We start from the raw sequence: 13,085 nt of genomic DNA on the forward strand, positions 1-13,085 counted from the left end.
AAAAAAAAAAAAAAAAAAAGGAAAGAAAAGAAAAAAAAAAAACAAGAAAATAGGTCCAAGACAGGAAGAACAGGAAACAAACACAGAACCCAATCCAGTTGTAAAGATGAGTGAACAAAAAGATGCTGCAATCTTATGGGAGCCAAGACTTCTGACCACTCCAATCAGTCAAAGGAGGATCATGCAGAACTGGAACCTCACCCAGCTAAGTGGACACACAATATTCAAGAATGAGTTTAGCTGTGTGATTCCAGCTTTAAGTAAGTGACTTTATATATGTTACTAAGAATCTTACTATAATTTACATCAGAATATTTAAGAAAAGTTCAGATACTACAAGTTTAATTCATTAATTCTCTAGTTAAAACACTTAGGAAGCTTTTGCTTGTTAGGGAGTTGTGTGTTTGCCTCATGAGGCATTTACAAGCCTATAAAGAAAATCAATATATTAATCAGAGAAATGGAACTTAAAATGCTGGAGTGAATTACTCCAAATTGAAAACTGACTTAATGTTCAACTTGAGTGAATTGGACATTAAAGTGTTTGTTCTTACTTACAAAGCTTTGTCAAATTAAATAAAAATTTCTAAAACATTTACAGAACACTGGGAAAAATTTCTAACTTTAAAAATGAAAAACTTTAAGCTTTTTGGTACATAAACATTTCCTGTTAGAAATAAAAACTCAGTGATACTCACCATTCGTTCCTTACATGCAGTAAGTAGGGCCAAACTGAGTTTTTACAATGTTTGCCTTCCAAAAATATTCAAAACGTATCTGCCTTAGATAACTATAAACAGATACATTCTACTTTGGAGCATCTTCATGGCCTACAAAATAACTCTTCCTAATGACTCACTGAGAAAATCTGAGGACAGGTGCATGAAAGTGAAGATCACTTTCAGAGAATCTGCCTTAGCATCACACAGAGTTACTGAGCTTTCTTGGAGTGACCATGCTTGACCACTAACCAGCAGCTTAGTTCCTTTAAGAGGCCATTTGGCGGAAAGAGAAGATAAATTGCTTCTGACCATAAGATAAACCAAAGCTACACTCGAAAGCCAACTGCAGCAGCCCATAGGAAGACCCATTTCCATGGGTACTCCGTTTTAAGAATCAGCATCTGTAAACATTTGAAACTTTATGCCTCTTTTGTAATTGCAGCTGACTACAAAAATATACTACTTACTTTGCACCATCAAATACAATGGATTTGACTTGACCACATTGTCTAAAGAGAGACTGTAGTTGTTTATAGTAAAGGAATCCATAGGGAGGAATGTGCTTCAACTGTAAAACATAATACAAAATCAGAGCAGATTATTAGAGCCAACAAAATAGCTTCAACAGTCACAAGCTCAAAGATGCTGCACACTGTTTTAGTTTCTAAAAACATAATTTACTATCTTTAACCATAATATATAAACTCTACAGATCAGTGCATTTAATGACTTTTAAATTATAACTAAGTTCTATAATAAATATGTTAAATAAAGGCTAATTCTACCCCTGTTAAAATAATGTAAGTTGCTCATCCTAATCCCAGCACTTTGGGAGGCCATGGCAGGCAGATCACGAGATCAAGAGATCAAGACCATCCCGGCCAACGTGGTGAAACCCTGTCTCTATTAAAAATACAAAAATTAGCTGGGCGTGGTGGTACGTGCCTGTAGTCCCAGCTACTTGGAAAGCTGAGGCAGGAAAAATTACTTGAACCGGGAGGTGAAGGTTGCAGTGAGCCAAGATCACACCACTGCACTCCAGCACTTCAGCCTGACGACAGAGTAAGACTTTGTCTCAAAAAAAAAAAAAAAAAAGTCTAAGTCTAATATAGCAAAATTAAGATTTGTTTACTTCTATTTTCCCTTAAAATAATCAAGCTTACTAAATACTTCTTTTTAAAACAGATTTCTACATAAGGAATAATGGGAATGTAAACTTTAAAGGAAAATGTCTAACTAATGAGAGGAGTGGGTATTTCCTCATCACCACAGCAGAAGGACAAAATAGCACATGATCAAATTGGCACTGACCTTTACTGTATAAACTCTCAGGCACCACAGTGGGTTTCTGCAAAGCCCTCCCAGCACTCCATACGTTCCCAGGACCAGGGCCACCCCTGTGCCAGCCCAGCTCTGCACAGAGCTCTGTGACAGGATGGGTGTAAGTGAAGGCATGGGCTGGGACTCAGATCCAGTTAGTTCCTGTCTCCTCACTCCCTGAATCTGCATATCTCCTTAGGCAAGTTATAGAGTTGCCCAGAGATCCAACTGCCACATCATGAAATAAGAATGACATGAGAAAACCCCAACTCAAAGGGTGGGGTGAGGCTCAGAGAAGAATAAAAAGTACCTAACACACAGTCTCTCAAGTGCTAAGTAAGGCTAGCTATTATTTAGCTTTTATTATGCATACACTAGGTAATTTGGAGCCTCCAGAGTGCACGTGACTAGGCTGCCTGTGGTCGAGGGATGCAGGCACAGCTGCTGGACGTCTGAGGAACAGTCCCTATAGAACCCTTCCAGTCGTGCACAGCTGAGGGAAGAAAACCATGAAGGGGCAGAGGGGTGAGACAGGAAGCCAAGCAAAGAGCTTAGTCAACCCTCATGACCAACAAAAGCACAGGTGCCAATCAAATGATCCTCAGTAGCTATAAAAAGTAATGACTTCCTTTTAAAATCCCTTCCACAGGTATCAAGTGTATCTCTCATCTCCAGCATGAACACCAGTTCATTTTGGCGCTTATTAAAGACCTCCAACTGTAATCTCAAGTCATCTGCGCCCCTTCCTCATGAACTCTTTACTTTGTCAGGATTAGCCGGGGTGGTGTAACAATAACCAGAATAAAAGCTGGCAATGATCGAGCACATATGATATGACATGAGTGAACTTCAAGTGCTTCTCATCCCCCCTTATCAGATACAGGCACATACTGGAACCAAGTGATCCAAAACAGTCCAGTCTCAGACGCTTTATTCCAGTGTGCTGGATGCCATATCATGCTGGGTTGAGATCAGTATACTGGTGAGAATGACTGATAAAACAACTTCACAAAAATAAATTTCTTTCTCTGGCTGCTGGGCTTTAAACAACTGGGTTGCAAATGTGGATTCAATCGTCAGGGCCTGTGGCTGATCATTAGATATGCCTAAAGTACATACCACTTAAATGCTGATTTCTAGGCCATACTTTCCAGCTCAAATCTCACAGGACCTTAGATCTGAATTTCAACAAATATAAATAAAATAAGCACTCTCTAGGTGGTTCTGTTGGGCATCCAGGTCGGGGGATAGGTGGTTTAAGCTACAGCACTCAGTTGCCAACCAGTAACATTTTATTTTGTATAAAATGAAGTTGTGAATTAAGAAAACGTTCTTAAACTTGTAAGTGCTTTAAATACTTCAACACAGCACATGATCAAATCAACGTTGACCTTGAACGTATAAACTCTCAAGGCTTCCTTGTAAGGCCAGATCTGTAAAAAGGGAGGCAAGAGACTGAGGGACGAGTAGATATACATGAAAAGGCCAAACAAGCCTAATATTCCCTCCAGGGGAAAATTCACTTAAGACTCACAAAAACAGAAACAATCAAAGAACGAAAACATTTTTCCCAACCACACCCCAGGGAGGGCTGCCTGCCCCCTGCACCTACCACGACAGTTGTCTTGGGGTCCTTGCCAGCCAGCTCCCTCACCGCCATCTCCTCATCAGGCTGTCCAAAAGTAAAGTAATTTGGATAGAAAGCGCCTGCCAATACAACCTGGAAAAGAAACTTATTTTCATGAAGTAATGGCGTTTTTTTATCATTCATTCTCACCAGCATGCTAATCTCAACCCAGCATGATATGACATCTAGAAGACTTTTCACCAACCAAGCAGAAAGTCACAATTCTGGTAATTTCATCTAACAAAAACACTCAAAATGAAACACTTTTTTTCACCTAACAGAAACGTCTTTCTTCAAAAGAGCTTGAGTACTCCTTGGAATGAGGGTTAGGAACAGCGAGTTGAACCGGGATGCAAACCATTCTCCATACAAAGCCTCAGGAGTTGGCCAACTTTCTCCACTACTCCCCACACATATCTGTGTGTGAGGTATTCTCTCAGATGTTCAGATAAAACTCCAATTGGAACACTCAGACTTAGGGCAGCAGGCTGGCATCCACTGTTCACCTCTAATATGCACTCTGCAGAGTCCCTTCTTCAATAAAAAAGATACCCAATTTGAAACACACCCACCAAAGACTCTCCCCCAGCGTTAGGGCAATTTTACATCCAGGAAGACACTTGCATATTCCCAGCACACCCAGTTTATAGGCATCTACCTCAATTCTGTATGCATCAGCCAATCCTTCCAGGAAACCCTACAGCAGAGGCAGTCTCCACCTGGCAGGACACACTTCCCACTCGCTACATGCATCTAACTACTAGTCATCTGAATCCGTGACCTCCAAAGTTAAAATAATATTTTCAGTGTAGGGGAATAGCTACATACACTGAACAATATGAAGAGCACTTCACTTTCTTAAAAATTAAAACAGAAGGCTCTCTCCTGAAGCAGTGATAACACAGGTACTCTACAGAAATACTTTCCTAGAAATTAGAAATGAGTCTGAATCCATTAAACATTAATAAAATAAACAATAAATCCTCTCTAGGTGAATCATCAACTCAATGGCACAAATAATGTAAACCATGAAAAACAAGACTGTTTCCTTGCCAGCCAGCTCCCTGGCAGGAGTTATGTGCCTCTTCAACTACGAGACCTTGTAAGCACGAAGAATCAGGAAAAAAATATCCAATTCCAGCACACCTGTAGAATGAATCGCTGCTTATATATATACTCTTGGTCCATGACAGGTCGCCGAGAATCAACGTGCATGTTGAACTGTGAGACTCTATTCTTCAATTCTTCATATAATTCAGCCACCTAAGAAAAATACATTGAAATCTGATGTCTCAAAGGTACATTTGTTATCAGAGCAGTAAAACACTAGAAAGTAAGTGCACAATAGGTAAAGTATAAACACATCTGTAGGATGAAATACTGCAGCTAACTAAGAATCATCTTTTGACTGTGTGCAGTAACTTGCCTATAACCCCAGCACTTTGGGAAGTCAAGGCAGGGAGATCACTTGAACTCAGGAGTTCGAAACCAGGCTGGGAAACATGGCGAAACCCAGTCTCTACAAAAAAAAAAAAAAAGAAAATTAGCTGGGCATGGTGGTGCACACCGGTAGTCCCAGCCACTCAGGAGGCTGAGGTGAGAAGTTCGCTTGAGCCTGGAAGGCAGAGGCTGCAGTTAGCCAAGATCATGTCACGGCACTCCAGGCTGGATGGCAGAGTATGATTCTGCCTCCAAAAAAAAAAAAAACGGAATCATCTTTTAAAATTTATTTTTAGAGACAAGATCTTGCTATATTCCCCAGGCAAGACAGTGCAGTGGCTATTAATAGGCACAATCCCACTACTGATCAACACAGGAGTTTTGACCTGCTCCCTTTCCAACTTAGGCTGGTTCATCCCTCCTTAGGCAACATGGTGGTCCCTCACCCCCAAGAGGTCACTATATCGATGTTGAGCTTAATGCAATACCCAATAGGCATGGCACACTACAGCCCAGAACTCCTATGCTCAAGTGATCCTCCTGCCTCAGCCTCCCAAGCAGCTGGCAATACAGGCATGTTCCACCATGCCTGGCAAGAATCATCTTATTGAAAATTAATTAATAAGTAATATTAAAGATGAACACTTATAGTAAATACCAGAATACAAAACTATATATGCTCTATGATGCTCTATGATCTGTTTATAAACACATACCCCTGGCCAGGCACAGTGGTTCACGCCTGTAACTGCAGCAATTTGGGAGGCTGAGGCAGGCAGATCACAAGGTCAAGGGATCGAGACCATCCTGACCAACACAATGAAATCCGTCTCTACTAAAAATACAAAAATTAGCTGGGTGTGGTGGCAGGCACCTGTAGTCCCAGCTACTCAGGAGGCTGAGGCAGGAGAATCCAGGAGGCAGAGGTTGCAGTGAGCCAAGACGGAGCCACTGCACTCCAGCCTACAGGCAGAGCTAGACTCCCTCTCAAAAGTAGCTGGGACTAGAATTGAGTGTGATAATAAGGCCAGGTGTGGTGGCTCACGCCTATAATCCAGCACTTTGGGAGGCCGAGGCAGGTGGATCGTCCTGAGGTCAGGAGTTTGAGACCAGTCTGGCCAACATGGTGAATCCCTGTCTCTACTAAAAATACAAAAAATTAGCTGGGTGTGGTGGTGGGCACCTGTAATCCCAGCTACTCAGGAGGATGAGACAGGAGAATTGCTTGAACCTAGGAGGCAGAGGCGTAGTGAGCCGAGATCATGCCACTGCACTGCGGCCTGGGTGACAAGAGTGAAACTCTATCTCACAAAAAAAAAAGTTATATTATGCTACAATTAATTTTTTTAAATGTGTAATGAACTTAGTGTAGCCCAAGTCTGCAGTGTTGATCAATTCTACAGTAGTGTGCAGTGATGTCCTGCGCCTTCACATTCCCTCACTGCTCACTCACTGACTCACCCAGAGCTGCAAGCTCAATTCATTTTGTATGCCATTTTTATCCTTTTTTTTTTTTTTTTTGAGACGGAGTTTCGCTCTTGTTACCCAGGCTGGAGTGCAATGGCGCAATCTCGGCTCACCGCAACCTCCGCCTCCTGGGTTCGCTCAATTCTCCTGCCTCAACCTCCTCAGTAGCTGGGATTACAGGCACGTGCCACCATGCCCAGCTAATGTTTTTATATTTTTAGTAGAGACGGGGTTTCACCGTGTTGACCAGGATGGTCTCGATCTCTTGACCTCGTGATCCACCCGCCTCGGCCTCCCAAAGTGCTGGGATTACAGGCTTGAGCCACCGCGCCCGGCACCATTTTTATCTTTTACACCAGTAATCCCTAACCCTTTTAGCACCAGGACCAGTTTCATGAAAGACAATTTTTCCATAGACCAGGGTAGGTGGAGATGGTTTCAGGATGAATCTTCCACCTCAGATCAGGCATTAGTCATATTCTCATAAGGAGAATATGGCCCAGGAGTTGGAAAACCTGGTTTTAGACCATATTTTTATTGCACCTTTTCTGTTTAGATATGTTTAGGTACACAGATACTTACCATTTTGTTGTAATTACCTACAGTGTTCAATATAGTCACATGCTGTACAGGTTTGCAGCCTAGAAGCCACAGGCTATACTATACGGCCTAGGTGTGTAGTGGGCCATATCATCTAGATCTGTGTAAGTACCTTCTATGCTGTTTGCACAAGGACAAAACCATGTAATTACTCACTTCTCAGAATGTATCCCTGTCATTAAGCAATGCAAGATTGTATTCGTAGGTTAAAAAAATAAAATACCACATCTTCGTCTTTTTTTTTTTTCCCAAGACAGGGTCTCATTCTATCACCTGGGCTAGGGTATACTGATGCAATCATGGCTCACTGAAGCTTCTACCTCCCCCAGGCTCATGCAAACCTCTCATCTCAGCTTCCCCAGCAGCTGCAACTACAGGTGAAAGTCGCCACATCTAATCTGTTTATCTTGACATACACTGAAAAGATATAACAAGACTATACAACCACTCCTCATTAACCTATGTACAGGGAAAAAATATTTCTTAACTTGAAAAGGAATATTTATTAGAAACCCAAGTAGTTATATGGAAAGGTGAAAACACCAGAGACACTCCTACTCAACTCGGAAACAGGCAGGAAATATACTTCTTGGAATACTCATTACTACCCACGTACTTAATACATGTTACTTAATAAATATTTGATAAGTCAACCTTATTTGTATCTATTTGGCCAAAAAACTTAACTTACCTCTCTAATTCTCTTGATTTGAATGTAATTTAACCGTCCCCAATCAAGTTCATCCTTTAAATATATAAGAGCAGAATACTCAATATTAAGGTAATAAGTCAGTTTAATTTAGCTACTTTAATACATATGTTTCATCCAAAAATTTAATGATTAATGTAAATTACTGAGCTATTAAACATGTACTCAATGTTGACTGTGGCACTTCCTCACCAGGTATATCCAATTTTATACAGAAGCCATAAAGCATAATACCCAACCATCAACACAATACAGAAATTCTTCTGAGTTCACCTGTCTCAAAAATTAAAGGTAGTCATAACTTGATTATCTTGAGAAAATATGTCTGACAAACTATACACCAACAAGAAAAACAATACAGCTGAGTCTTTTTTTTTTTTTTGGCATATGAAAATTTATTACTACAGTGTTTTCACCAACAGCTGAGTCTTTAAAAGACTTTAACAGCTAACTCATATACATATTGGTAGAGATATATCTAGGCACAGCAAATCTCAACACAGAAACAACAGACCTGTAAACAGTCTGTTGAACCAAATAAGTTTAGAAGAAGAACAAAGCCTGACTAAAAAAAAGAATAAAATCGAAGCTAACAAATTACATTTCTTTTAAGCCCATTATCTAAAAGAGCTGAAAACAGAAAACGGCAGGCACACGGCTCTCAATTTTGAACTGACGCCCAGGTCAACCCCGTACCTACAGCGACAAAACACTCACAGCCTAAGAGGCTGCAGATGCCACAGCAAGATCAGTACAACCAACGTGGAGCCGCGAAACAAGCAGCACAGCTCCACCACAGGCCTGAGAGCTAGCAGCCTCCGAGAAGCAAAGGAAGCAAAAGGACCGGTCTATGGAGATTATGGCCTGCCACTCTTGGGACAGCCGTGTGAGCACTGTCTACAAGTGACCTGGACTCCAGCCACAGGCAGCCCCATCATGATTCACATGCTATGACTGTGCCAAGACAGAGTCCTTCTCTGATCACTCCCAGCCATCTACAAAGCAGCAGGAAAGGGCTCACCAACCTTTGGGTGCCGCAACTCCCCTCTCTGTCTGCAAGCCTTCCATGTCTGAAAATAAAGGATCCAAAGTTTCAAAATAATGTGCTGGCTAACTGAATTTTTTCAGTCCAGTTTCAACAAACTGCTGAAAATTTACAACGTAAAAATTTATAAATTTAATGTTTTCAATTTCATAAAATTGGACTTCTATCTCCCCCACTTCTTCCAGCACAGTTAATTTAACCGATAACCCTAATAATACTTTCAAGAGATAAAACATTGTCTCTCTCTCTCTCTCTACCTCATACGTTTGTGGTACGAAAATGTACTAACAATCTGTGGTGGCTGCTTTCATGGTTTACACAACAGAAAACTTACTTTAAATGCCTCAACAAGTGCAATACAGTCACTCTTGCTACTGCCTGAGAAATTCACTTTGTTCCTATAAACAGACAACAAACAGTGTCATTCAATACCATTAAAATACAGTGACACTTTAAAATATGAATGTTCAGTCAGTACCTATATCCATCGAGGTGCTGCCGAAAAGGCATTGCAAAAAAATTCTTCAAAGAAAGAGCTGCCGCTAACAATAAAAAATAAACAAGAAGAATGTAAGACTGTGAGAGTGGTATATATAAACTTCCCATTAGCATTTATTTGTTCTCACACTTACCTATAATAAGACACTCATCTAGACATCCAAATACATGTCCAAGGACAATGAGTTTACCAAGCTGCTGATTTACTGGAAGCTGGGCTAAAACTCTTCCTAAGAAGGTCAATTCACCATCATGGGGGTTTTCATCCTCTCTCTGCCCACTCACTGCAAGTGCCCCAACCTTTATAAAATGAAATTAGTGTTATGAGCAAGCACTGACTTACACATACTTTTTTCCCTGAAGGTGGAGAGTCCAAAACAGGAAATGAAGACCAAACTTTGGTGAATAAGGTTCTAAGTCCATTTATGAAAGTTGACATGCAACAAAACAAAACTTTTTAAATGTGTCCTTGAAACTTACAACACATTTTACTATTTTTTTTAAAGCGTGATACGGGAGGTAACACTAAAGGATTCTCACAAAAGTCTACTCACCTCACTCTTGAACAAATATGGGACATACAGTACTAAGTGAAGGATCTCCCAGCTGCCACTGTCAACAAAACCTTACTGAACTATGTATGGGGAAAAAACTTCCCTAACTTGACACCATGTATTTCACAGAAACCCAAGCAGGTATCATATTTAAAGGCAGCTAAGGGTGGTGGCTCACACCTCAGTCCAAGCTACTTGGGAGGCCATAGTGGAAGGGTCACTTGAGCCCAGAGTTCGAGGCTACAGTAAACCATAATTGCATCACTGCCCTCCAGCCTAGGTGATAGTGCAAGATCCTGTCAATCAATCAATCAATCAAAATAAAGAAGGTAAAACACAGATGCATCCTCAACTTCGAAGGTCAGAAGCAGAACATCCACAGCCCCAGCACAGTATGTACACTAGGATACAGCTTATACCAAGGCCTCAGTTACAAGTTCAAAGACCAGAGTATGAGGCAGGTGTGCAATCAAAGAATCCCAAGTAGGAAGAGCAGGGTTTCCAGGAAATAAAGCCGGGAGGCGGCTAAGGAACAGAGTTAGCAGGAAAGTGAGGCGTAGACTGAGGGAGCCACAGTGGGAGAACAGAGCTCTACAGATCCCCGCTCTGACCCCACTACTCGCCACCAACAACAAACAGCAAGCCAGGGATGCTGAGGGGTAGGCAGTGGAGAGGTAAGGGAGCAGGAGTTGTGTGTTTCAGGAAGACAACTAGCAAAGCTGGCCTGACCAACACATACAGAACCCGGACACCTTGGTCATTACACATGCTTTTTCAAGCAAATGTTGATTATTTACAACAGTCAAGATAACTTAAAGATATCCATAGTATGAAATTTAGGTTCCCCTTACAAAAAAACTTAGCTTTCCTTTCCCCAACAGTACTAACCATCAGGCAGTCCTACCTCCTTTAGTAGAAGGATGGTGCGCTCAATGTCACTCAGACCAGGTGGGGAAAGGGCAGTGGCCAGCAGAGCTCTCGGCTCACCCATGTCGAGTAATTTCACTTTCAAGATAGTGCTTCCTAATGGACAACGCTGAAAAGAACCAAGCCCGAGATCAGAAATAATAACATAACTAAATCAATTAGCCAACTCACATAACCAGGGCTTCAGAGGGAAGGAGGGGCATAGAAGGAGAAGAGGGAAGAAAGAAACATGGAGAGGATTGAGGGAGGGAGAGAAGAGGGGAGAGAAGGAGAAAGAACAGGAGAGAAAGAGAAGCAGAAAGACAAGAAGGGGAGAGAGAAAGGAAGAAAAAAGAGAAGGAAAACTGGCTGAAAAGTGGGAAAGCAAGAAAGCAGGGAGAGGGAAAGAAGAAAAAAGAGGAGGAAGCCAAAGGAAGGGGAGAGACACAGAAAAGAGGAAAGAAAAAAGCTGATCCCACCATTACTCATTATAAAGGGACACAAAAAACAGCAGCATTTAAAGACAATCCTATTACGGAGCCCACAGATACCAGAAAAAATTCTCTCATTAAAACTGTAAAATGTGGGTAACACCCTAGACAGCAGCCTGATGCCATCATCAATAGTGAGCCCAGATCATGAGTGAGGAGGAATGTGGCCAGACAAGGATTTTTCTGGAATAAAAATTAGATGACACTAGAAATTACATTACTGAGACTGTCTGGCAAAACTATCTATAAAAAATTAACTTTGACACTTTGGGAGGCCCAGGCGGGTGGATCACAAGGTCAGGAGTTCAAGACCAGTCTGGCCAACATAGTGAAACCCCATCTCTACTAAAAATACAAAAAAATTAGCTGGGTGTGGTAGTGTGCACCTGTAATCCCAGCTACTGGGGAGACTGAGGCAGAAGAGTCACATGAACCCGGGAAACGGAGGTTGCAGTGAGCTGAGATCACACCATTGTACTCCAGCCCAGGTGACAGTGTGAGACTCTGTCTCAAAAAAATATTTTTTTAATTTAAAAAAATGTTTTTAAATTAACTTTGACAAGCTGCCAGCCCCCCCCCCCCCCCCGCATTATGTGATCAAGTGAGGATCAAGCAGAGGGCTCAGAACCAAAGCTGGCCCACGGAGACCATGACAGAAACTGTTACTCTCGTGACTCCATCACCCACAGAGTAGCAACTCTTTTAACCTAACACGTAATAAAACTGTCCAAGGAAAGAGTGGACGGAGGGGTGAGAGGGAGTCTTAATTCACAATGACCAAAGTGAATTACCAGCATCTCAGGAACAACATGATCAGGTATGGAGTTGTTCCAGAAATCCTTGTATACCAGCCGGTAACAGTATCCTCTAGACACTCGTCCAGCACGGCCTTCAGAGGAGAGATGTGCAAACAGTGTTCGGCATTAATTACTTTAACATCAGCATAAAGATATATTTTTAATAGCTATTAAATATTAATTAAGTGAAGCCTTAAGAATCTTCTACAGACTATGTCAGTAAAACCTGAGAACACGTTAGTGTATTCTTAATAAGTTATTCTTATTTTAAATGTTATTCTAAATAAGAATGACTATCCTAAAAAGTTAGAATAAATTAGAATAAGACTAAATGCTGACTTCTACCTAGTGACCAATGTAAAATCCAATGCATACTTTTGTAGAAAACAACCTTGGCCCAATATGCAACAGAAACCAAGTACACACTTCTTGAAAATGCACAGTTCATAATAGAAAGTCATGAGGTTGGTGACAGGACCTACAATGCCATTGAGAAGGCTGTCTCAGCAGCTTATGCTTCCTATGGCTTCTGCCACCCACCCATCCTCGCCCCGCTGCAAAGCACCCTCCCAGCTGCCAACCACCCCACATTATGTGACTGAGTGAGGATCAAGCAGAGGGCTCAGAACCAAAGCTGGCCCATTGTGACTCCATCACCTACAAAGTAGCAACTCTTTTATCCTAACACGTAATAAAACTGTCCAAGGAAAGAGAGTGGATGGACGGGTAGGAGGGAGTCTTAAAATGCAGCTTTAAAAGAAATGGGGCAACCCAGAAGGCATTCCTTCTCCACCTGTGGGGAACCCTGCTGCCCTGCCTGCCTTCCCAGGCATCCCCCTCACTGCCAGGAGACTGTGGAGAATCTGGGCTTCCTCCTCCACCACCACCCACCTTATTTGCAAATGACAG

General features: G+C 41.7%; 1 protein-coding gene across 1 annotated transcript in view; it reads right to left on the reverse strand.

The window, feature by feature from the left end:
* TDRD9 (tudor domain containing 9) overlaps positions 1-13,085 on the reverse strand; it is a 140,134-nt gene that overhangs the window by 39,383 nt on the left and 87,666 nt on the right. The window contains exons 14-23 of the mRNA XM_032267563.1: positions 12,171-12,268; positions 10,887-11,018; positions 9,563-9,728; positions 9,409-9,472; positions 9,265-9,328; positions 8,911-8,955; positions 7,868-7,921; positions 4,816-4,932; positions 3,655-3,762; positions 1,190-1,290 (exon numbers count right to left, since the gene is read on the reverse strand). Coding sequence (XP_032123454.1) covers positions 1,190-1,290; positions 3,655-3,762; positions 4,816-4,932; positions 7,868-7,921; positions 8,911-8,955; positions 9,265-9,328; positions 9,409-9,472; positions 9,563-9,728; positions 10,887-11,018; positions 12,171-12,268 — 949 coding nt within the window. The remainder of the gene's footprint in view (positions 1-1,189; positions 1,291-3,654; positions 3,763-4,815; positions 4,933-7,867; positions 7,922-8,910; positions 8,956-9,264; positions 9,329-9,408; positions 9,473-9,562; positions 9,729-10,886; positions 11,019-12,170; positions 12,269-13,085) is intronic.

The sequence above is a fragment of the Sapajus apella genome, unplaced genomic scaffold, assembly GCF_009761245.1.
Source record: "Sapajus apella isolate SASKATOON/1434 unplaced genomic scaffold, GSC_monkey_1.0 scaffold170, whole genome shotgun sequence".
Lineage (NCBI taxonomy): Eukaryota > Metazoa > Chordata > Mammalia > Primates > Cebidae > Sapajus > Sapajus apella.